Raw genomic sequence first — 23,280 nt, 5'->3', positions numbered from 1 at the left:
ATACTAAATAATATTTAAACAAATAATTTAAAATACAAAATAATACATGTAAATTTCAGATCAGATTCTAACACACGTTCAGAGTTGTCTCATGGCTACTGCAGTTTTTAATTTACCTTTTGATCTGTAAAATGACTTGAGAACACTATAAAGACTTATTTGCAATGAAAAACAGAAAATATAGATGACAGGAATTTACAACTCAGATGAGGGAATGCAGGGTAGCCACACTTGTTAGGATGAAATTTTGTACAGTAAAATAATGAAAAAAAAATTCCTCTACTGTGAAGTTTCATTTGAACAAATTTTATTTATTTTGCTTAGTTTTGCTCTTCTTTTATGTGTTTGACCTGGTAGTACAGGGAAAATCCTGCAGAAACAGATGAGGGATTTGAGATATCATTGTATGTTCTCCATTCAGAGAAATACCATAAGTGATCAAAAATGGACACGCTCAGTGAGCCAAAGTACTTGGAAACAGAGACCAAGCCATAAGGTCAAAACTAAATGGCATAGCCCTGTCTCTTCCTGTTACATGTCACCAGGACTCATTATGAAAGGAGCATCTGGCCAGAGACAGCTCAGTTCGCTTTTGGACAAGAACTGTTTGTTAGGCATGCTTATCTTAACAGGTTCACCAACCCTCATAACTGGAGAAGCCTCCAACATTAAAAGGGGAAAGAAGAACCGAAATGGAGATGCTCTGTATGGTGGTCAGGTTCAAAAGCGTTAAAACAACTAAACTGGAGTTTAAAGAGATTGAGCTTTGAATGGTGACTGTTCTTACTGGGAATTTAATAAAAGTCACCTGCAATGGAGGATGAGGAACTAGAGTACACTGTTTCTGTGCTAATTGTCTGATTCCCCCCCACCCCCACTGGTCACACTGAAATTTAGGCTAAATATTTTATTATTATATTAAGATTTTGGATGTTGCATGTAGGATGTGTAATGGTATTATAAGAAGTGAAACATTTTTGTTAACAGTTTAGACTGCACTTTTAAGTTTTTTTTAAAGGAATCATTTGGGCAGACTAAATGCTCTTATCTAGGACTAAGGAAAACCAACATGATGTCTTTCTCATTTTTTTTACATGACTCTTTTTTCGCAGCATACATCTTTTCAGAAACACTCACTGCGATCAAAGAGTAGGATATTTTTCCAGGGATCTTTGTGATGGATGTTAGCTCTCAGAAAGTCTCTAGTAGAAGGTTACCAACATTACATAAATTAAAAGCAGTTGAGCTATACAATACTTCAGTGAAAAATCTGTGTAGATTTATGCTTGATTCAAAAGCATTTTATTCATTAAAGTACAAAGAACAGGCTGTACTATTTATTTACCATGGCTGTTTCATCCAGTAAGTTCAATGAGGAATGCGCTTCATGGTGTCCTTACCTGTATCACATTGACATGTCCAATTGGTATAACTATAGAACCCAGACAACAATCCAAAAATGTTCAGCAATGATTAAAAGGTTTACACAAAGTGGGTAATGTATTGTTTTCTTGTTGAATCGGTTCCATTGAAGCACTAGAACAAAATGGCGCCATGGTTTTGGTTTCTTTTATTTTTGTTTTAATTTTTTTTTGTCATTTTTTTTTAATAAAAATGTTTTTGTTAACTATGGAGTGGACCCAATGTGAACACCCACAGGGATCCATAGGATTCAAAGTCCTGAGGGACAACCCTGTCGGTGTCGTTGGGTGCTGTCAGAGGGCGCTGCAGGGAGGACATTAGAACTGGATTCTTTTTGTTTATGCTCATCAGCTCATTTAACTCTTTGAGGGCTGAATATTTTTTATAAAAAGCTTGGTTTTCTGAAAAGCGCACAATGCACTGGTTTCACACATAAATCAACATAAAACGTCTGTTGCTACGTGCTGTGGCTGCTGTTGGCACCTGTTCGACATCTCTGGCAGCAGTGGCTGCACAGCGGCAGCTCGATGGCCAGCAGGAATGCACGGCCGTGTGGCTACCTCTCTGTCTTCACACAGCAGGTGGGCGACAGTGGCAGTGTGACGCAATATGGTTTGTACTTCTTGTCATCATAAGTGGTGGTCCTCTCAGGCGAATGCTGCTGTAGGCATATCCGCTACACGAATATGTTCAGCACCACCATCAGCTGGGGACCGATAGGCTGATGCTGGTACCTCACTTTCATTTTCCATCTTCAGAGCACTTGCATCAAACTCAGAGTCAGAGTCCGATTCAGCAATAATACGTAAAATGTCCATGGAGTATTTTGCTATGCACATTTGCTTTAGTCTCGCCAGATGTCGCTGCCATTTTAGAGGCTGTTTGCTCTTCACTACTCATGAATGTGCAGGGAATTGAGGTCAAATCAACAAAACTACGCAACTTTCCTTCAAGCAAAGAGAGTTTTCTCGCAGTTTACAGCCGATCACCATCCTCTACCCCTGAATTTCGACAAAAGTCTACATCAGCCCTAAAAGAGTTAATACTAGAACTCCAACCTGAGCTGTAACTGACCATTTTCAGCTGTAAGTCTGTTGTCACCCCAGTGACCTGGGGTTAGAACAAGGTTGACTAAAAGAGATCGGCATCAAGAAGGTCATCTGGCTGTAAAAATATTTGCTCCAAATTTCTCCTTTAAGAGGGACAATCAGCCAATCCAGGTAAACCCGAAGAATGGCAGAGAGAGAAGAAGTCTCTTCACTAACCATTGTTAGTGTAGTGTGACAGCGACCAGACAGGTTGAAGAAGGCCTAACTCAAAGTAGATTAAGCTGACTTTCTAATGTGAATTAAGCTGAGTTAAAGGCACAAAAAGAAGTGTTGGGTGTATATGGAGAAATTATACAAAATCTACAAAGTAACACCTGTTCTATATTCATTATCATAATATATAAGTGGATTTCTACATTCTTTGAAAAGGAAACAAACACTCTTTTATGCAAGATCACGTTTTTTTCCCCTATATTTGAGTTTTTCATAAATATGTAATTTTGTTGTAAATGTTGTAATTTGATGACAAAGGGGATCAAGTGGTAGGCAGAGTCTCAAAATACCAATGATTCACATCCATATTTACCAGACTCGCATTTTAACTCTTCTGTTTAAGTTTCATTTTCAATAAATCAGGTAAGAATTACTAGTGCATATACCGACAATAATGAAAGGATGTTAATTTTAAACAATGATATTCCTGCAACTACAAATCATGTCATGCACACTTTTTCATGGGCCTGCATTCTGTGTGGTGCAATCTCATCCCGATATAAACAGTGTCAACCTTCCCTTTCTGTTACAGAAATTTGAGAAACACGTCTAAGTCTTTTTTTGTCATATTGATTTTTGTGGACAGTTGGGAAATGATGGTTATTGTTTCCTAATGGTTTATGTTAGCATTCATGTTTTATTTGTATGAGAATCCCTTAATCAAATTCCTTGCACTTGACATTTTCACAACAATAAAGTATAGGAAAAAAATAAAATGTAGCACGACATGGAACGCTTTCCTCAGCAAATCCACGGAAGTTACAACATGTCTTGATGTGTTGATGCCATAGAGCAATCAGTTACACTAAATTTACTAATTTTTTTAAAAACATTTGCTTTTTATGGTTCTGTGCTGTTCCATTTATATACATTTTCAGTCTATTGCTAAATAATAATTCAAATGTAAATTAAAAATACTTATCCAATGAAAATATAGTACAATTACTTGGCTCCAATTCTGAGTCAAGCAATTGTCTGGCAGAAAAGATAATTCTCCCTGACAATGAACAAGCAAAATTTTAACAGAAGGCTATCTAACCAAACAGAGAGTAGGGGGGGAAGCTCTGAGAAATGGAGAAGAAATGTCAGTCGACAGCTGTAAATACCATCGAGGGCTTCTCACTCACCACCTCTCTTCCTCCACTTGGACTCCCACCGACTGGAACTTGTTTGAGAATGAATTGTTCTCAAAATCAGCTGAATCTTCAGGTCCGTCCACCTGAAATAACACATAAAGTTGCATCAAAAACAGAATGACTTTAAAGCATAAATGAGAAGTTCTTAACTTGTTCCATTATCAGTCATTTCACTTCAGTTACAATGGTGGCTGAAAGCACTACGTTCATAGCTTTTAATCTCCACTAGATGCTGTCATTATTAATTAAGGTGACTCGGCTGTAATGCTGATAACAGCCTGGTCACTGCAGACAAGTTCTTTCGAATATATCCGAATATGGTTTCAGTAGGCATACACAGTGGATAGATAGATGATTTTGCTTTCAGAAGAGATATTGATATTTTGGCCTATACAGGAAAATGTGACTTTTAACTCCTTCAAAGAACATTTGAATCTGCTTTTGTCTAAAATGTGGCATGCTGGGCTGTATATCAGGTTAAATACTGTCGCTCAGTAGGGCAACCATCACTGCAGTTGTAATATCCATCTTTTGCAGCAGCTGTAGGTCATAGCTTTTATGTCATTTAAAGGTTAAATAAATATAATTTCAAGTTCTATTTCAAAATTATCCATTTTGAAGACTTCAATCACAAATAAGAAGAGGAAAGAACACAAGTAACTAGGACAGGCTTTGACAACAAAAGAATGAATGACTCAGCTTTGGTCTTTGCCAGTTCGATGGTGAAAATTAAACCATCAAGAGAGCAGAGTAAAAGAAAACAGGCGCTTTTAAAATTTACAATGCATGCAGTGGATTCAGTCGATCTTGATTCCACATTTGTTGTTAAGCTGAAGATGATCTCAATTAAATCATAAAGAGCAGGACTGGCAGAACAGCCACTGGCTTAGACAAAGTTGAAAGAATACATAATACAACATTCAACGAGTATGAGTGTATATGTGTGTGTGTGTGTGTTTAGCTGTGATGGATTGGCACTCTGTCCAGAGGTGGATACTGCCAGTGTATAAAATGCCCTGTGGTAATCAGGAGGTCCCTTTAGTGCGCCAGTGTTGGCTGAACACTCACTGAAAAAGAGTTTTCCACGGCTGCATTTGTGGGCAAAAGTATTGTCTTACACCCATGGTTGTAACGGATTTGAGAAAATATAATTGCAGGTGCCCCTTGGATGCAGGTTGAAGAATTGCCTTATGCCTGAAGTAATAAAATTGCAATAATTAACAAACCATTGAGGTATAAATTGTAATCTTTATATATTTTAAATGAAAATGTACTGTACAGTACTTTAGCTATCTGATGTGATTAAAATGTATGCAATTAAACTCTGACGAGACTGTGAGAGGCACACTTTGCAGGGGTGCATGACTCCGGCTTAGCTCTGCTTTACAATAAAAGATTGAAAATTTGAGTGTCATATAGCAGGAAAAATCAAATTGCATCTCCCTGTCATATGAAAGAAAACAGAGCAAAGGGACTACTGAACTATGGCACAGTACTGGACAAGGCTTTAAAAGGCTTTTTGGAGTTGTTCATTGTTCAATGTTTTAAAGTGGAAATCACTAGGAAGTAGGCACAGTCTAGGGGCAAATCCTGATAGCTGTGTGGCATCATTTGCAAAACGCTGGTCAACATGAAGTTCTTTATCAAATGATGGAAACTAACCATTTGACTTTCGATAAAATAAGACCTACAAAATGCTGTGCCAAAGACATAACCCAAAGTGTTATGTTTTTTAAATAAAGAGTAGTTAAATACAGAGTTGTAGATTACAAGTGAGAGTTTGTTATGTTACTATTTGCTTTCCATTATTTATTTTAATTGTTATACAGCAGTTGCAGGCACACACTTCTAACAGAAAAAGGCACTAAAAGTTACTCTGTCCTCCTAGTTGCAGTAAAGAAAAATATCCTATTTGCAGAGCTAATAAGTGCCAATTGATGATGACATATGCATATTGCAATAATAACTTTAATTTATTTTTGTCTTTGGCTTCTTCAACTTCATCGTCACTGGCAAATAGCTCCATAGGGACAAGTCAGCATCGATCTGTTAAATCCACGCCACCAGTGACAGAGAATTTGTGATGATAGCGATGGCTGTGGCCCCCATGTGGAGTTGCAAAAATCAAGACTTCAAAGTAAACTGGCTTTTAATGTTAATATCAAACAACCACATCACTCGTGTACTTGGACTCTTTAGAACAATTTTTTTTAGACGTGAAAGCTGTTATCAAATATGAACTAACATCCAGAAACCGGATCCTTTCCTTGCCACTGTCCATCCCGCAACTACAGACTCAGAGACTCATTGGCTCCATGTGCCAGAAGTCTCAAGCAGTAGTGGCTGCCCACAGAATATTGAGGGACTGTAAAATGTATGTATATATTGTAATAAACTGTGTATTTATGTCTATAAATTAGGAAGGTATGAAAAAACACAAATTCAAGTTCTCCACAGGACTAGTTTTATTCTTTAGCACATTAAAACAAACACACAAAATTTTAATGACGGTAATAAACATTTAGAGTTCACTCCGTTGGGCAGTTTTCTTGTCATCTGACCTGAACAGCGGACAACTGTTCTACACTTGTAGGTCATCAATATTAGCACTGTCTTTGATGCAGTAAGAAAATTCTGGATTGCAACCAGTTAAAAATGAGCAATTCCTGCTTCTTGTCCTTTGTCAGTATTTCATTATTCTTTACGATTCCTCTTTCAGCTGTGTCATTCACAAACTGGCCTGTGTGTGGACTGTTCACAAAATTCATTGAAGATTGGATCACATGTCCAATGTTCTGCTGGTTTCTTGAGAAATGACTGAGACCTTTCTTTGCCTTTCTCCATAAGGACATAGTGAGAAGTCAAGCAAAATGACATCTTTTATTGGCTAACTGAAAAGATTACAATATGCAAGCTTCTGAGGCAACTTAGACTCCTTCTTCAGGAAATTACATGCCTCGAAAGCTTGCATATTGTAATCTTTTCAGTTAGCCAATAAAAGATGTCATTTTGCTTGACTTCTCACTACATTAATAATGGCTAACATGGTACAACACCCTAGTACTCCATAAGGACATCAAAGAAGGATGTTGTTCATTCTGCCACAGGATCTTCCAACCTCATCTGTTCAGATTCATTTATCAATTTAAGACATTGAGACATGGCTGGTAATGGTGGCCACTGTAGGCTTTACACTATCTTTTCCTTTGTTTCTGCTGAGACTCTGTCATCAGGAACGCTTACTTAATATAAGAATGTTCTCAGAATTCCACCTTAGTACTAGAATGTTCTCTGTTTCATTTTGTATATAGTTTACTAATCACATGTAGTAACAATACAATAAAATATGTAGAATGGAGTGACTTCTAAAATTTTCACAATCAGGTCAAAATTTCACAGGGAAAGCAAACTTTCCATAATGGACAAAAATAAGCCTTGTGGAGAAATGATTTGACAAACATCAACTCCTTGTATTGGTTTGTGGACCACCCTAATCTATATATTTTACAACTGAAACACTGCCTGGTTAAATGACTTGCTAAGGATTAAACAGTAAACCTGGAATTGCACTAATGGTTTAAAATGTGTTAGCAGGCCTTACCAGGTTGCAGTTCCTGTTAAATGAAAGTTTAACAATTAGATGGTCAGTAGCTTTCAGATCATATCTGGTACTTGATAAAGCTTACACACCCTCTAAGAGATTTACAAAATGGGGTAGAGGGTAAGAATGACATCTTGTTTTTTTTTTGCCACTGTAAATGAAGATCTGGTTTAAATATACGCTATTTCCCTGTGTGGCATCATGTTTCTGGTATTTCCTTTAGTTTCCACATCTAGATACAGTACATTTTATTGAGCTGCATCATGTTGAGTAAGTTGAGATGGAAGAGCAATTTAAAAAGTTACAGCATTAAATCTCAAGGACAAGTAAAAAAACTGATGACGAATATGAAGTAAATTTGCACTTTTGACCTGTCAGAACTAAGAAGAGGAGGTATCATTCACTGTTGTAATATTTTACATCATTCCAATTTTTAAGCTATTATTACTGTCACTGTAGTAGCTAAAATAAAAAAAGTCAAACTGCTTCTGCCATACTGAGGTTTAGCTTGTTGACAGATCAAATTAGCCGTCTTCTACTCGGAGATAAAACCAATCCTTATCCTAAACCAGGAAACTGCTGTTTATATCTTGATAATACAGGAACACATTATTCTACTTATTTAGGCTATAGACCCAGATGTTATGTGGCACAGTAGTAAATCCTGCTGTATCATAGCTCCAGACTCCTGGTTTTAAACCCCAGCCTGTGTGAAGAGCAATCTGTGTCCATATGTTTGTTTTTTCCTTCCACATCCCAAACACATGCAGGTCATGCTGATTTGCAGGTCTAAATTAATCTGATTTAAGTGGGAATGTGCTGAATTTGCATCCCATTCTTGGCTGTTTCCAGCTTTGTGTCTAAAGATGTTGTGATCAACTTTTATTTGATTAAATGAGTTCATGAGTTAGAAAGCTAACAAAATCAAATCAGCAAGTGTTAAATATCTAGAAGAGGGTCAGTGCGTCCATCATGAAAAAATGGGTGAAATTTACTTGCACAAAAAGTTTAGAGACGCAAAATTTCAGGAGTTGAGCCTTCCTTGTGTGTCACTTGATGAGGCTTTAATGAGAAAGATGTAGTATAATCAGACATTTAATACTATATTCTGCTTTTCAATCATCCCGCGTATCAAATTCATAAAGTAAGCTTAATACTTTTCCCAAAGATAAAACAGTCTACTGAACACTGGTCAGAAATACCAACTGTTAAGGATGTCAGCAAGAGTGGTGAGTTCTCTTTCTGTACGTGTTTGTATACTTCAGGCACAGTCAAGAGGAGCCCTGAGGAGATCATTTGAAAGTTTGAGCAGGCCAGGATTCAGAATTTGAACTGTGGGTAGCACAAGACATTTGCTTAAGAGATATTCATTTGAATATAAAATAAATCTCTATCTATCTATCTATCTATCTATCTATCTATCTATCTATCTATCTATCTATCTATCTATCTATCTATCTATCTATCTATCTATCTATCTATCTATCTATCTATCTATCTATCTATCTATCTATCTATCTATCTATCTATCTATCTATCCCATACCTGCTTTAATTCAATTTGCAGGGATATTCTGAGCCACCACTTATACTGGAAGCATTTGGCACAAAGCTGCAATGTGTCTGGTTTAACTCAGGTTTAAGGAATTTTTGTTGTTTTTGTATCAGTATCCATTTGACTTTAATATATTCTTGAGGCCTTAGAACCCTGAATTGAAATTTAAGAATGTTACGTTGATTTTGTTTCTGTTTTTCCCTTCTTACTGCTGCATGGTTTTTTTGTCATGCAACCTTCCATACTTATCATTGCTTAGTGAATTCTACACTCATATCGGGTGATTATGTAGCTTATGAGACCTTAAATAGCAATAAAAGAAAGACCCACACTTGCAAAAGAATGAAAAGTAATTGTTTAGAAATGTCAGGTTTGTAACTGTTGCTCTCATTAATGCATTTCTGGTATTCCCCTAAACAAAGTTTATTTGATTGATCACCCCTGCTTGTCCTTTTGGTTTAGGTTTCTGGATTAGCAATTACAATCTCTGTCACTTGGAAAACAAAGACAATGATGCGTATTCTAATGGAAAGACATTCTCATTTGTCACAGAGCCAACCCTGTTAGCGGTGTCAGTCCATTTAAAGCATGAACTCAGGCACACACCTACGCTCATACTGGACCAGTTTAGAGTCCCCAGAAAACCCCCAGAAAATTATTATGGAATGGAATTCTTTTTCTTGCAATTGGGGAAATGTGGCAGTGTTGTTTTCTTATTGTGTTTCTGCATTGTAAGTGTGTTTTTTAACTTAATATTTATTAATATTGAAATTAAAGCTAAACATTACAGTATATAGGAGTACTGAAATATGTGGGCATGTGTCAGCCTGCTTTTGTAACTGTCTTATAGTATATACGCAAAAGGAATGTATAATGACCTGTGATAGATTCTCTTTCATCAACCTAACTTGAATTTTTCCATATGCTTCATTGTTCAACACAGAAACTATGATTTTTTTTCATTACAGAAACATTCTTATTCCAATGCAAAGTCACAGGAAGCCAAAACATCTCCTCTCAGTGTCGGGAGAACACCAAATAAACAACCCTGGATAGGACTTCAGTCCATCCCAGGGCATTTTCTCATACACATATTAAAGTAATTTAGCCAAACATGCATATCTTATGGAAAACCAAACTAAGTGGAGAAACCTCATGTGAACACAAGAGGCAATGTTCATCCAAATGCAAAAAATAACAGCCAAAATCAAAACACTGAAGAAAAGACATCAGCAAAAATGAACCCCCGTCTTATTTAAAACTGGTCCTTAGGGTGTTATTAATGGGCGAAAGTACTAACACATTTCGTCAGTAGGAAAGGTTGCATTGTTTTAAACCCTTTATGACAGGATGATGATGGCACCTCTGCAGCATTCCAGAGGATCCTCCTCTCCTTCTATTACTGCCTTTTAGCATAGCAGTGTTCATTAATGATTATCCAAGCCATCAATATATGTAAAACTTTCCATCCATTCATTCACCAGCCCCTTCCACACATCTGTGATTATAGGATGGCTGAACCCATCTAGCAGCATCAGGCATAAATGCTGCTTTACTTCATAGCAGGGCATGTTCACTCAAACTGCCACTGCAGAGTCAATGATTAACCTAAAATGCATGATGAAACTAAAGTATCAATAGGAAACCCATGGAGACACAGAGAGAATGCAAAATCCACACAAACATTGACTAGGGAACGCTTTACACTTCGGAGGCATGGCACAGGATTTCTAACCTCACTTAAGCTTTCTTTTTCACTAAACACTGCTCAAACATGCGCTTTTAAAGATTACAAACACTGAGTATGGAGCATCAGGCTAACTTTACAATATTAATTAAAGTCCAACGATTAAGTAAAAACTGAGGCGGGTGTATGTTTATGTCATCAGAGACGTTTTCCCATTTACAGTATTTGGATAATACTTTGCACATTTTTGCTTGAGAGACAGTAAATTGATCCTCCCTTCTTCAGGCACTTCATGCTTACTTTTTACTGACTCTCTTTTGCATTTTTTGTTGCCTTATATATCTTTTCACTAGTTAGTACCGAGTAATTTGCCCTTCATATTGTAAATCAAATGCAAAGCCTGTAGATGTTTCACTGCCTGTGGCCTGGCATAGAAGGATGAGACTCACAAATATGAATGGCAAAACAGGTCAGAGAAGGGTTGGCATTAAGGAAGGCATACCAGGGCCAGTTGGAACTTGAAACGATGGGCTGATGATGACAGCTAGTCAGTGGGACATTGTGAACTGAAGGAATTCCTTTGGCTGCAATCAAGTTGTGATTGTGAAAGCAACTGTGCAGGAAGTTGACACAGCCATCGTTGTTCAGAGACAAGTTATTCTGAGAACATCTTTACAACAGCCAAGGAGCTGGCAGTGGAAAGGGAGCTATCAACCCTTATGACGTTTCAATGGCGCGTAACTCCTCTCACCCTTTGAAGCAGGTAAGAGCCCTGTATAATATGAGGGAGGCAGATGCAAAGGTGTGAACCGAGTTAAACTACCTTGTGAGCAGGTTTATTAGACTTTGTACAGTAGGTTATATTACAAAATAAATTCTGCATGCATTCAGACAGAATATTATGGACATGAAAAAGTACAGATATGCTATTAAAAATATCAAAAACATATTTTATATTTATTTTTGTACTGCAATATAACATGATACTGAATCAAATATATTTAACTCAGTGCCACAGAAAAATACAAGCGTTGCATGGAAATACTTATATTGCATAATATAAGAAATAGAAAAATTTACGAATCAAAATAATTTTAACCATTATTAATTTTCAGTAAAAAGAGGCAGAGTCGGTGTCTCTACTTAAGAAACTGCTCGCCACTAGTTCGGACAGTGTGCATTAAAAATTCTATTAGTTTCCTCCATACTGTACTCCGGCAGAGAGTCATCTTTAAGAGTTCTGATATGAGATCGCTCATGCTATGTATTATATAGCTCCTTTGCTCTACTGTGAAGTTTGCTCTTCAATAGGGCATTATCTCTGGGAGCAGAGTTTTAAGGCATGCACCATACAATGCTGAAAGTACCATGTATGTGTATTGCATGGAAGAGCGTGAAGGACCACTGAAAAAGAAAAATGCTGGTGCTATTGAGAATAGGGTGAAATGTTAAATATTTTGACGACTGTAGCTGCAACGCAACTACATTTGGGGAGAAGTGAAATTTCTTGGGCATAATCTTCAGGTTAGTTGGTGACAGCAGATGAAATCTGAAGTGATTCTCACTTTCCACCTTAGATATTATTCAGCAGAGGTGGTATCAACATCCTAAAATCCTGTTGAAGCTACAGTTGAATAATACTGCTTAATGCAAAATGCAGTAACACACAAAATACAAAATAAATGTGATATTACAATCACTACAGGTTTTCCTAATAGTATTCTAGAACAAATCAATAGCAGTTACATATTAATCTCAAGAAAGATGAAATAATATCTATTGGCTTGGGTGATGTGCATGCACACCAAGGTGGGGTGATGATGTGATATAGTTAATTCGGTACAACACCTGCATTACTTTTATCTCGCATGTGCCAGGGCGTGCACCCAGGTCATCCTGATAGTAGATCATCATTCACTCATGAGTTGTAGAGAGACAATTATACTTCACATTTGATTTTACTAACATTCATTTTGCTGTTGTTACTTTCTCTATAGTTTCCATATATTTCATGCACTTCTGAGACGTTCGATATGAATAACATTTACTATAACAACAGTGACACTCAATTTGATTTAATGTAGTTTAGCCAATGCAGTTATTTTTATTAAGTTTACATGAGGCTGGACTTTTTCTTTGCGCTCCGTCCCTTTAAATCGTGAGGAATGTGCAGCTGCAAGTCATTAATTGAGAGAGGGTGAGATGTTAATTGTTGTTGCACCTCCATTAATGGGTAATCAAACGGCCAGCTGAGCAAACAGAGGAGAAACATGAAACAACAACGAGACAATCTGCATATCAGCTAAACTTGGTATTGATCTTGTTCCACTGTTCACTGCAACAGCATTTAGACCTGAACATCATTTCCTCTTATTTCCGTACTACATAGTCTACTCTTGATCCACAGCTGGTACGGTGCTATCTCAGGTACATTGCAACTGTCCCGTAGTGCTGCAGGTTTTTGTTACAACCAACTTTTGTTTTTATTGGACGCCTAGTCTGATTAAGTCAGCTGTTATTTCACAGTTTCTGTGTTTTGGCATCAATGTAGACATTACAGAACCAAGTTGGTAACTTTCCGTTAAAATGTAATAAGCAGTTATATGGGATAATGTAGGCATTTTTTTACTTCTTAACCAATATTTTCATTCTAGTTTTCCAGGTACTCTAATTATTTAATCCAGTTATTTACTAATTAGTGAGTCTGACATTGAAGTAGTTGCATCCTTTCATCATTCAGTGTTGTTTGCCAGGGAGTCTGCTCTGCTTGTGGTTGATTGTCATCATTAGGATACAATGAAGGGAGAAAACAACACAGAAAACAAAACAGCAGGAAAACAACAAACAAGAGTTAAGCATTCAAAGCTATAGAAAAACAGAAATATTTTTAAACATCTTATACATTGAAAAATCATACTGCTGCGCTTTTCTGAATGCACAATAAAAGAAGAGGAAAAAAAGACCAGCTAATTAACTGAGTTCAACTATTATTAGTGATTGTGAGTCTGCTTGGAACAAAAACTTGCAGCCACCGTGGGTCCCCAGGACCGAGTTTGTGAACCACTGGTCTAGAGGCTTTACAGGTGAACATCTGTGAACCAATATGTGATTTCAGATATGCTAATACAGTCAGACATCCTTAATAATCGGAGCATTATCAGCCCTCCTTATCCCATATCTGCATACTACATGTATAAAAAGCTACACATCCCTGACTCACTCCCTGACTAACAAGAGATTCTTTCCTAGTTGCAGAAAAATATTTTGGTAATAGCTTAGAAACATCCAAACTTCTTAAAAGATAAATTTAATGGTGAGAAACTGGAGAAAACTGGGATGAAGTTTTGCATTCAACAGTCCGAAAGCTCTGACTTTGTGCTGTTCTACTGTACATTGATTGCAAAATAGCAGAGATGAGAGCATGTCTGACTGCAAGTTAGTGGCACTGTGTTTCGAATTCCACCTGAATTCTTTTTTTTTGTCTTGATCTTATTTACGTTTTAAATACAAAAATATATGTATAAGTGCAAAGCTGCAGGTCCGTGTCCGTGAGTAACTGACAAGAAATTATTGGGCATTTACAGCTAATTTAAGGAAAATACAGTTTTCACTAATGGATTAATCTCATGGTACTGAAGCCCACAAAAATCCAGCTTCAGCAAAAAATTCATTTAATCGTTAAAAAATCAGAAAAAATGTGATGCTGTTTCACATTTAATAGCCGGTAAAGGGCAATGTAAGTGCCAATCTACAATGGCTGCAGGCAGACTAGCGCAGATTGTACTACGTCCAATTGCAAGTTAGTAGCAACGAGGATCCACATGTAGTCTTCTTTGTAATCTACTACCTTGCGTGATATGTCTGAGTTGCTCATGAATCATTCATTAGCTGAAAAATTAAAGGGATCACTCAATTTCAAAAAGTATGTCATTAGTATTATATAAATTTCTCTGGTCCTATGTGAACTATCAAGATAAAAGTTCTATCCATTCAATGAGGAAAATTAAATGGCAAGCAGAATGCTGCCTCTATAATCTGAAAAAGTGGCAGCATGGTAGCACAGAAGCTAGAATTGCAACTTCACTGATCCAGCGTCATGGTTGAAATCCTGGAACCAATAGTTATGGTTTTTCCTCCCATATTCCCTAAGATAATAATACATTTTATTTATATAGTGCCTTTCCCATGCTCAAGGCACTTACAGAATATAATAAAGAACGGCAGTGTATACAGTATATAGCATTGTACAAACCAGATAAATAAATAAAGAAGATTAAGACAGTGAATTCTGGAAAAAAAAACAGACAACATAATTGATGGTCTAGCACACACACATACAGGTTACATGAGCAACTTGACAGAGAGGTAAACTGAGAGAAGGGTAATAAAGTCAAGTAGAGCTAAAAGCCCTCCTGAACAGATGAGTTTTGAGTTGTTTTTTAAAAGAATTCGTGGAGTCAGCTGACCTGATTAATTTCGGTAGGTCATTCCAGAGTCTGGGCGCTATACAGCTGAAGGCCCTGTCACCCATGGAGTGTAGATTAGTGAGGGGCACAACAAGATTGCCAGAATCAGAGAAACTTAGTGGGCGTGCAGGCACATAGTGATGGAGAAGGCCACTGATGTAGTTTGGCACGAGGTTATTTAAGGCTTTGTAGGTTATTAGTAGGATTTTATATTTGATTCTGTAAGACACAGGGAGCCAGTGAAGATGGAGCAGGATGGGTGTTATGTGCTCGCTGCTGCTGGTTCAAGTAAGGACTCTTGCAGCTGAGTTTTGAATAAGCTGGAGCTGTGATATAAGATTAGAAGGGGCACCTGCCATTAGGGAATTACAATAATCGATGCAGGATGTGATAAAAGCATGGACAAGTTTCTCAGCATTAGAGAAGGAGAGGAAGGAGCGAACACGGGATATGTTATGGAGATGAAAGTAAGAAAGTTTCTTAATGTGATTTATGTGGGCAGAATAAGAGAGGGAGGAATCAAAAATGATACCAAGATTTTTTACAGTAGAGGCAGGTCTGATGAGATCACTGCCAAGATGGACTGGGAAGGAGCTCATTTTATTAAGTTGCATTTTAGTGCCAATTTGCAGGAGTTCAGTTTTATTGCAATTTAATTTTAAAGAGTTCTGCTCCATCCAGGTTTTAATTTCACTAAGGCAGGTTGTGAGCTGAGAAAGCTCTGATGAAGTTCCACTTTTAACATTGAAGTACAGTTGAGTATCATCTGCATAAAAATGATAACCCAGTCCATAGCTACGGATAATATGGCCAAGGGGAAGCATGTAAATACAGAAAAGCAGAGGACCGATGTGTCAGTTATTTCATTAGTCAGCTCTGCAGCAGTGTGGGCATGTGTGTGAGTGGGACAGGCTTGCTCCCTGCCTTGCACCAAGTGCTGCTGGGATAAGCTCTGACCTCCCATGGCTCTCAGTTACACAGGTTTGAGAATATTATGGAAGTAAGTTTCTTTTGTGATACTTTCTGTACCATACCACACAACCACCTTTTAGGCTCTAATGAAAATTAGACCATTAATGAAAAGTGACCATCCTTGTTAAATAAACAAAGAACTTCAGAAAAATACCAACATTATGTCTCACATATAAATTTTTTTGATAAAATGAAAACATTTAATAACTTCAGGAAAAACACATTTGTATTCTCCATCTAACTTCATTTGAAAAGGATGCCATTATATTGTACTGTTTGTAGATACCTTGATGCCTGTCTCAAGGTAATTCAACATTTGGGGCATCCTTGCAGAAATAAGTGGTTCTAAGTAAGTATTACAAACACAATTTGCTCTCTTCAGTTATCAAAACATGTTTTTGATGAGCAACGGCAAGGTAACATTTCAAACTATGTTTTTAAAAGTAGTATCAGTTAATAAATAAACCTACAACCAGTTAGAAATATGCAGATCAGACAGCGCATATTGTGCCAGTCCTCAGCTATCAGGACAAAGTATGAAAAGTGCAGCTTTGCCATGTACCTGTATTCCAATGGACAAGCACTTGCTCTTGCGAAGTACATCTCTCTTGGAGTCCTCAGAGGTATGTCCACCTTTGTCACTCATCATAGCGGATGTAGAGGTAATGGTGATTGTGCTGTTGCTCACATGCTGACTGGCTGGGCCATGAACCTGTGCATTTGCTGCCTCGATAGCAGCTGTTAAGGCTTTCATACTGTCTATACTCTCTGTCGAGTTACTCAGGGCAGACTGGCTGTTGATGTCTCCTCTTTGTCCTTGGCCATCCATATAGGCATCCTGAGCAGATTCTGTGCTGCTCTGAGCTGTAATGGAGATGAAGGGCTTTGTTGCTGTTCTTGGGGGAACTGGAGGAGGCGTCTTCTTGTATGTGGTTATGCATGATGACACTGGGAAAACAAAAACATTTAGGCAAGAGATTTAGGACTAACATTTGAGTTATGTTATAAAGCAAGTGCATTCATTCATTTACTCTAAGCCAAACATAACAGCAACACAGCTTTCAATTGATATAGATGCCATTCAATAGCAAACACTATCCCAAAGCATTTTTAGAAGTACAGATATGTGGTACAACTGTTTACATATATTTTGTGAAGCTGGAGCACAAGCAGATTTAAGTGATTTTAATCCTGAGTTCAAATCTCAGTTCAGGTCACTGCCTGTGTGGTTTACATGTTCTCTCTGTGACTGCAGAGGACTTTCTCACATAGCCGTAGATGTGTGTGCATGTGGGGTTAATGGTCTACTCTGAACCTATGTGAGTGAGTACAGTCTTTTATTTTGTCAGGTTGTTAAAGCCAAGTGGAAGCCTATTAAAATGTTAAAAAATAATACTGTCAGTTTTTCAGTTTTAACCAGTGAAAGGTTTTATTTTTATCATATGAAAGATGCACCTCTGACTGCCAAACAGTCTAAATTTCCATGGCGCATCCTATGATAGTGCTGTGCAGATGCTCACATTAATGTACACATGTATACACATGTTGATTCCCTTCCTCTGATGTTCAAATGGTGCTCAAGAATTTAGTCTGACATGTCATTTTTGTGAATGACAAAGTATACATAAAAATAGAAAAACTCAAGATGCCTACAGTAATACAGTATAAGCAACCCACAGTATAATGGAGTGGAAATTTAAATATGGCAACATCATTTTATAAGGAACACATTCTTATCAATGGATGAGAGGCCTTTTAAGTAAAAAGAGGGGGAATAAAGTTAAAAAAAAAATAGATGACAGCACACTCTCTGTCACTACCTGCTCATTGGGCATGGTGAAGAAATCAAAACCAAGCCGGTGCTCTTCAAAAGGCAGCTCTTAAGAGATGAGGCCACTCTTAGCTGGACAGTGTATATTGAAAAGCACCACTCAAGACTGACAGCGCATAGCATAAGTATTTTATATAGGGGCACTGAAACAATGATACTATTTTGGCTCAGTACCTCTTAGCATGGATTTGGTCTAATAGACTAAAATGATTAAAAATGAAAGTGTATTGGATAATGATAGGTAATTAGAGACCACCGCTTTAAGGGAAGGGGCAGTCAACAAAAACGTTAATAAAATATCTGTGAGGAATTCTGAATACTGTATGTCACCAATCTGTTTTAAATATACACTATATTTCTCTTTACAAATAGCAATGAAGTTGTTTATTAATTTATTAATTTGAATGGGCAAAGGTAGGTTTACAGTTGTGAGTACATGAAACACAGACTTTATTCTTGTATTATTATTTATTTTTTCAAGATTGGATTATTTATTTGTATTATGCGTCTTCCTCTTCTTGTTAAAGCTATTGAGTTAATAAAGCTATTGTAATAATCATAACCTACATGTCTTTTTCCATACAAACAACTGTAAACCTGCTTTTGCCCACCCTTGTATATAAAAGCACTTTAATGCAGAAAGTGTGTCAGGTCAGGGTGCAAAGGCGAGTGATTCTACCTCATAGCTCCACAGACCAGAGTTCATCCCTTAGCCAGCCCCCTGTTTCAGTGTACTTTGAATGTTTAAGTGAGTCTTTGCGCATTTTCTTCAAATACTCAGGTTGCCTTTCAAATCACAGGTTAGGTTGAATGGTGATGCCAAATTGTACCTGTGCGTGTGTGTGCCCTGTGGTGGATTGATGTCCCATTCAGTGTTGGTTCCTGCCTTGTAGCTGCTGCTGCTGCCAGGATAGGTGGTCGAAAACCTGTAATGGAGGAAGTGGGTTCATAAGATTGGATGGACGATTATAAACTTCTTGTTTTTAACATTTTTAGTGCATACATGCAATCTCTGTGTTTTACATATATAACAACTACATGGTACCCAGCCACATTTCCATGTAAGCTCTTACTTCTTACATATTACGTTTTGAAGTCAAGGGTGATATTTAAAATCAGACTTTATTTTGCTAATTTTTTAAAATTAATTAATACAAATATAAAACAATATACCCACTCATCTATCCATTTTCTAAATCTACTTCTCCAGTTCAGGGTCACGAGCCAAACCCATCCTGGAAGTATATTATAACGCAATTTTCTCAGACTCATTTAATCCAATTCAGAGTCTTACAGGGGGAGCACTGGGCACAGAATAAGAACTATTCTTTGACAGGGCACTAATCCATCACTGGACACACACACAAACAAAAAAAGGGATGGATAGATGGTGCTGATGGCAGTCGAACCATATTAAGTAAACTAATGTATGGAGCTGTTATGGGCACCACATGGACAAAATGATCATAGAAAATATGCAATTAGAATTCACTGTATTGCCATTTTACGCATATAATTTTATTTGTTATTGCAAAGCACTCTTCACGAGTACAGATTCAGAACAGTTCACAGCTAATAATGACATACATCATTTACATACATGAACATACAAATTAGGTGGAACACACAATAAAGCAGAGCAAATTTTCAATATCAATAACAGAAAGTTAGGACAATGTAACTTTAAATGTGTTCATGATGTACAGTATATTTATTCTCTCTGAGATCCACAAAATCTAAATTATTTGACATGCTTCTAACCAAAATACAGGAGCAAATTTCTACACTTATATCCTAGACTGTAAATGGAAAGCTTCACCACACAATAAATGGAATTAATAATCCCCTCATGCAGTTAGTGACATTCAGTCAGAAGAGACCACACAAAAAGATTTATCTGGCCTCTTGACGCCCCAAGGGGTTGAGGCGATTCTGACAGCCTGACTAGTGTTACACAATGTTGAGAAAGCCGCGGCACAAACGTTGTAGGCAGCACAACGGACCATCTGTCGCTTTAACATCAGGGGCAGAATGCCTTCAAACATGTCTTCACCTTAAGAAAAAAGGCAATCAAAGAACCTTCAACACCCATATATAAATTTCAAGTCATATACTGTACGTGTATTTATTTTTTAATTAAAAGCAAGAAGGTAAGCTGTTACATAGTAATGATTTATTTTTTGTGAAAGCCAATAGAATGTATAAGTGATTGGAAAAGACTCAGTTGCCGCAGGCAATGATGGAAAAGACATGCTTTCAGAATTTCAGCTCCCAAGCTGTCACCTCCTAGCCTTAGCACTACAGGGTCCCTTTAAAGTGTTTGGATGTGGGAGGTCAGATGGGCAGAGATGGGGAGAATAGGACAGCCGCCGACTTGGGGACTGGTAAAACTCTTAATGCCTCTGCATTCAGTGCTTGAAAAATGGTGACATTTCGTTGAGGTATGTGCATGTCTGTGTTCTCCTTTATTTTTCAATGATAAGGGTCAAAGGTCTGAGATGTGGATCACACAAAGCTGCCTTCTAAGGAAAAACACTGATCTGAAATAGTTGTGACAAAGATTCGGGTGTGAATCTATCTATCACAAATTAGCTCCGCTTTAATCTTGAGTGGAGGTTTTGTGTATTGCTGGTATAATATTACAGTTTTTCCTTGGGCATAATAAACTATATGTTAATTACTCCTCCACATCCATCTAATATTGTGCTTTTCCTGCCTAACCACCTATTCTTTAGTGACTATCTATCTATCTATCTATCTATCTATCTATCTATCTATCTATCTATCTATCTATCTATCTATCTATCTATCTATCTATCTATCTATCTATCTATCTATCAAACAGTTTGTTTCTAATGTGTCTATCTATCAGTGATTCCCGCATATCTACAATATCGATGAGTAACACCTCCACAGCGATCTAACTTAGTGCCTGTCCATCTATCTCTCTGTTTATCTACTTTTTAGTGACTCTACCATATCTATCTAATAAAGTGCCTTTCACTCTATATGTCCATCAGTGACTCCTCTATAGTTAATACATTTCCTTTCCAGCCTATCTATCAATGACTCTTCCACTACCATCTAATATAGTGCCTTTCCAGTCTATCTATCAATCTATCTATTGTTCCTAACATATTGCTCAGAACTGATGAGATGGGCAGACTCTCTGACCAGCAACACACTTAATACTCAAAAATGTGGTGGAGGATATGAATTTAACCATTTTCTCAGAAAGGCATTTATTCCATTATTGATAATTTTGCTTAACAACAAACAAAGAAGCACAGCTTCTAATAACATAACTAAAGGTAAAGGCCAGAGTGGCATGGATGCACTGCACTGATCTGTCTGCCAGTCTGAAAAGAATCCATTTAATAAGCATCCAGCTGCCACATGCAGACACAACAAAGGGCGACGCTAGTCAGGCTGCATTCATTTCGCTCCACTTTCCTGGTGCCAGTGTACAGACTGACACTCCTGCAGGTTATCACAGGTCTTCGACACTTTGGGGAGCCTATTTGTTCTCCCTTCTAATTGTAATACTGGAAATGGCACAGTTCTGCTTTAGATTACAATGGCACAACAGCGAAATGGCAATGGCGGGCTTGTGCAAGAGTGGGGTGTAGAAACACTGCTGAACTAGTATTAGGGCTTTAGAGATCACTCCTTGAGTCCACAAGTGAGGCAGACCTAACAATTTAGGTGCCATATGCTCTAGGCATTAGTTGCAATTTTGCAGCTAAGCAGTTGAACCCAACTTCCCATAAAAAAAAGTTACTCCTTTATCATTACATTAATTTTAAAGCCCTCTGTCTCTTTTATACATATTCCAGTCTGTCTGCATTTTTGTCTAAAACCATGACATTGAAGCTTGTAGCTTCTTGTCAGTGGAAACTAACAAGAAATGTCTGGCTTGGGTTATAAATAAAGAATTCTGTGACACCATGCCTGCCAGCCTTTGATCTCCTGGCTAATGTTCCTCCTTTTTCTTTGCTCTTTCTTTTTTTTGTAGCCTTGCCATACAGTAGCTAACAGCAAATGAAGGCAGTGCTCAGAATTTTTAAGGCATTCCAGCTTACGCACCATTGAAAAGCAGCAGCATTCAGCGTTTCAGACATGGGACTTTGTTATGCTCAGCTCCGGTAACATCGTTGGTACAATTGTGTCTTTAATTCCACAGTCTCAAATTAAAGCCTTTTTGTGACAGCCTACACAAGATTGCCGTCAGAATCTTTTATTTTGATCTGCTTTGGAAACATTTATTTCTGGCAGAATGACATTATGGCACTGAGAAAAGAAAAGACACCCCACAGAGTTGGTGACTGTGACGGAAGAAGCACTTGGAGATCAAGACTAACGTGTCCTTTACTCAGTGGAGCTTTTTAAAGCACATCCATCCACACATTATTTGTATATAACTGCCCGTCATTCATCTTGGTGACAGGAGTGTCAGCATCTAGTGCAAGAGAGAACCCACTCTGGATGGTATTGCCATCTCATTGTCATTAACATGCAAACCTGTCACAGTGTCACTCATGATGGAGTAGTGCTGAAACACCAGCTGACCTGAAAGCCCACCCTGGCTCAGTGTGAACCACTCCAGAAGACTTAAAGTGGACGTTCATTCTAGAGTTTTCTGGTTCTTCTTCTGTTCAAATTTCAATCTGTTGTCTACAAACATCCCGAGTCTAATGCTGCCCACTGTGACTACATAGCAACATGAGAGAATACTTGGAATGATTGCCACCCTATTCTGGGTGACATCCTTATTACCATCTATTGAAAAGCAAGTTAGCAAATGGAGGGACACTTTTGTCTTTCTTCTCTGCCCACCACATTCAGTGTCCATCATTAATGAGTGCTCAAGCCATTGTATTTAATCAAGTATTCACAGAGTTCTCAGTCTTATTTAAAATCTTCCTGGGGCGGTCAGGCTGCTATGCCAGTGGGGTTGTTCAGTCCTTTGGAAAGTAGTGGCAGAAAAGAGGATGACTGCAAAATTACACACCATTATGACTAATGTTGTTGGATTTTATTGTCATGACATCCATACACAAGTACATAATGTCGCAAAATAGCTTCCCCTCAGAAATATGGTGCAACAAATAAATAAGAGGTAAGAGGTTATATACATATATAATAAACAAAACGCAGAGGGGTTAAACATAGTGAAAAGCAATATAATCCTTAATTAGGATTAAATACAAACTCCACAAATGAAACTAGGCATGCCAATATACTGACACATATTGATACAAAGACACACAACAGTGCAAATTAAATATT

General features: G+C 37.6%; 1 protein-coding gene across 2 annotated transcripts in view; it reads right to left on the bottom strand.

Moving 5' to 3' along the window:
• LOC114653422 (disks large-associated protein 1-like) overlaps positions 1 to 23,280 on the bottom strand; it is a 518,937-nt gene that overhangs the window by 55,707 nt on the left and 439,950 nt on the right. Inside the window, exons 6-8 of one of the 2 annotated variants that reach the window (XM_051929152.1) lie at positions 18,822 to 18,917; positions 16,723 to 17,108; positions 3,872 to 3,963 (exon numbers count right to left, since the gene is read on the bottom strand). In XM_051929152.1, coding sequence (XP_051785112.1) covers positions 3,872 to 3,963; positions 16,723 to 17,108; positions 18,822 to 18,917 — 574 coding nt within the window. The remainder of the gene's footprint in view (positions 1 to 3,871; positions 3,964 to 16,722; positions 17,109 to 18,821; positions 18,918 to 23,280) is intronic. The other variant, XM_028803752.2, reaches the window with a different exon arrangement.

This window comes from Erpetoichthys calabaricus, chromosome 6, assembly GCF_900747795.2.
Source record: "Erpetoichthys calabaricus chromosome 6, fErpCal1.3, whole genome shotgun sequence".
In the NCBI taxonomy this organism is placed as follows: Eukaryota; Metazoa; Chordata; class Cladistia; order Polypteriformes; family Polypteridae; genus Erpetoichthys; species Erpetoichthys calabaricus.
Note: the sequence above shows the minus strand (reverse complement) of the source record. Positions and strands in the feature narration are given on the sequence as shown.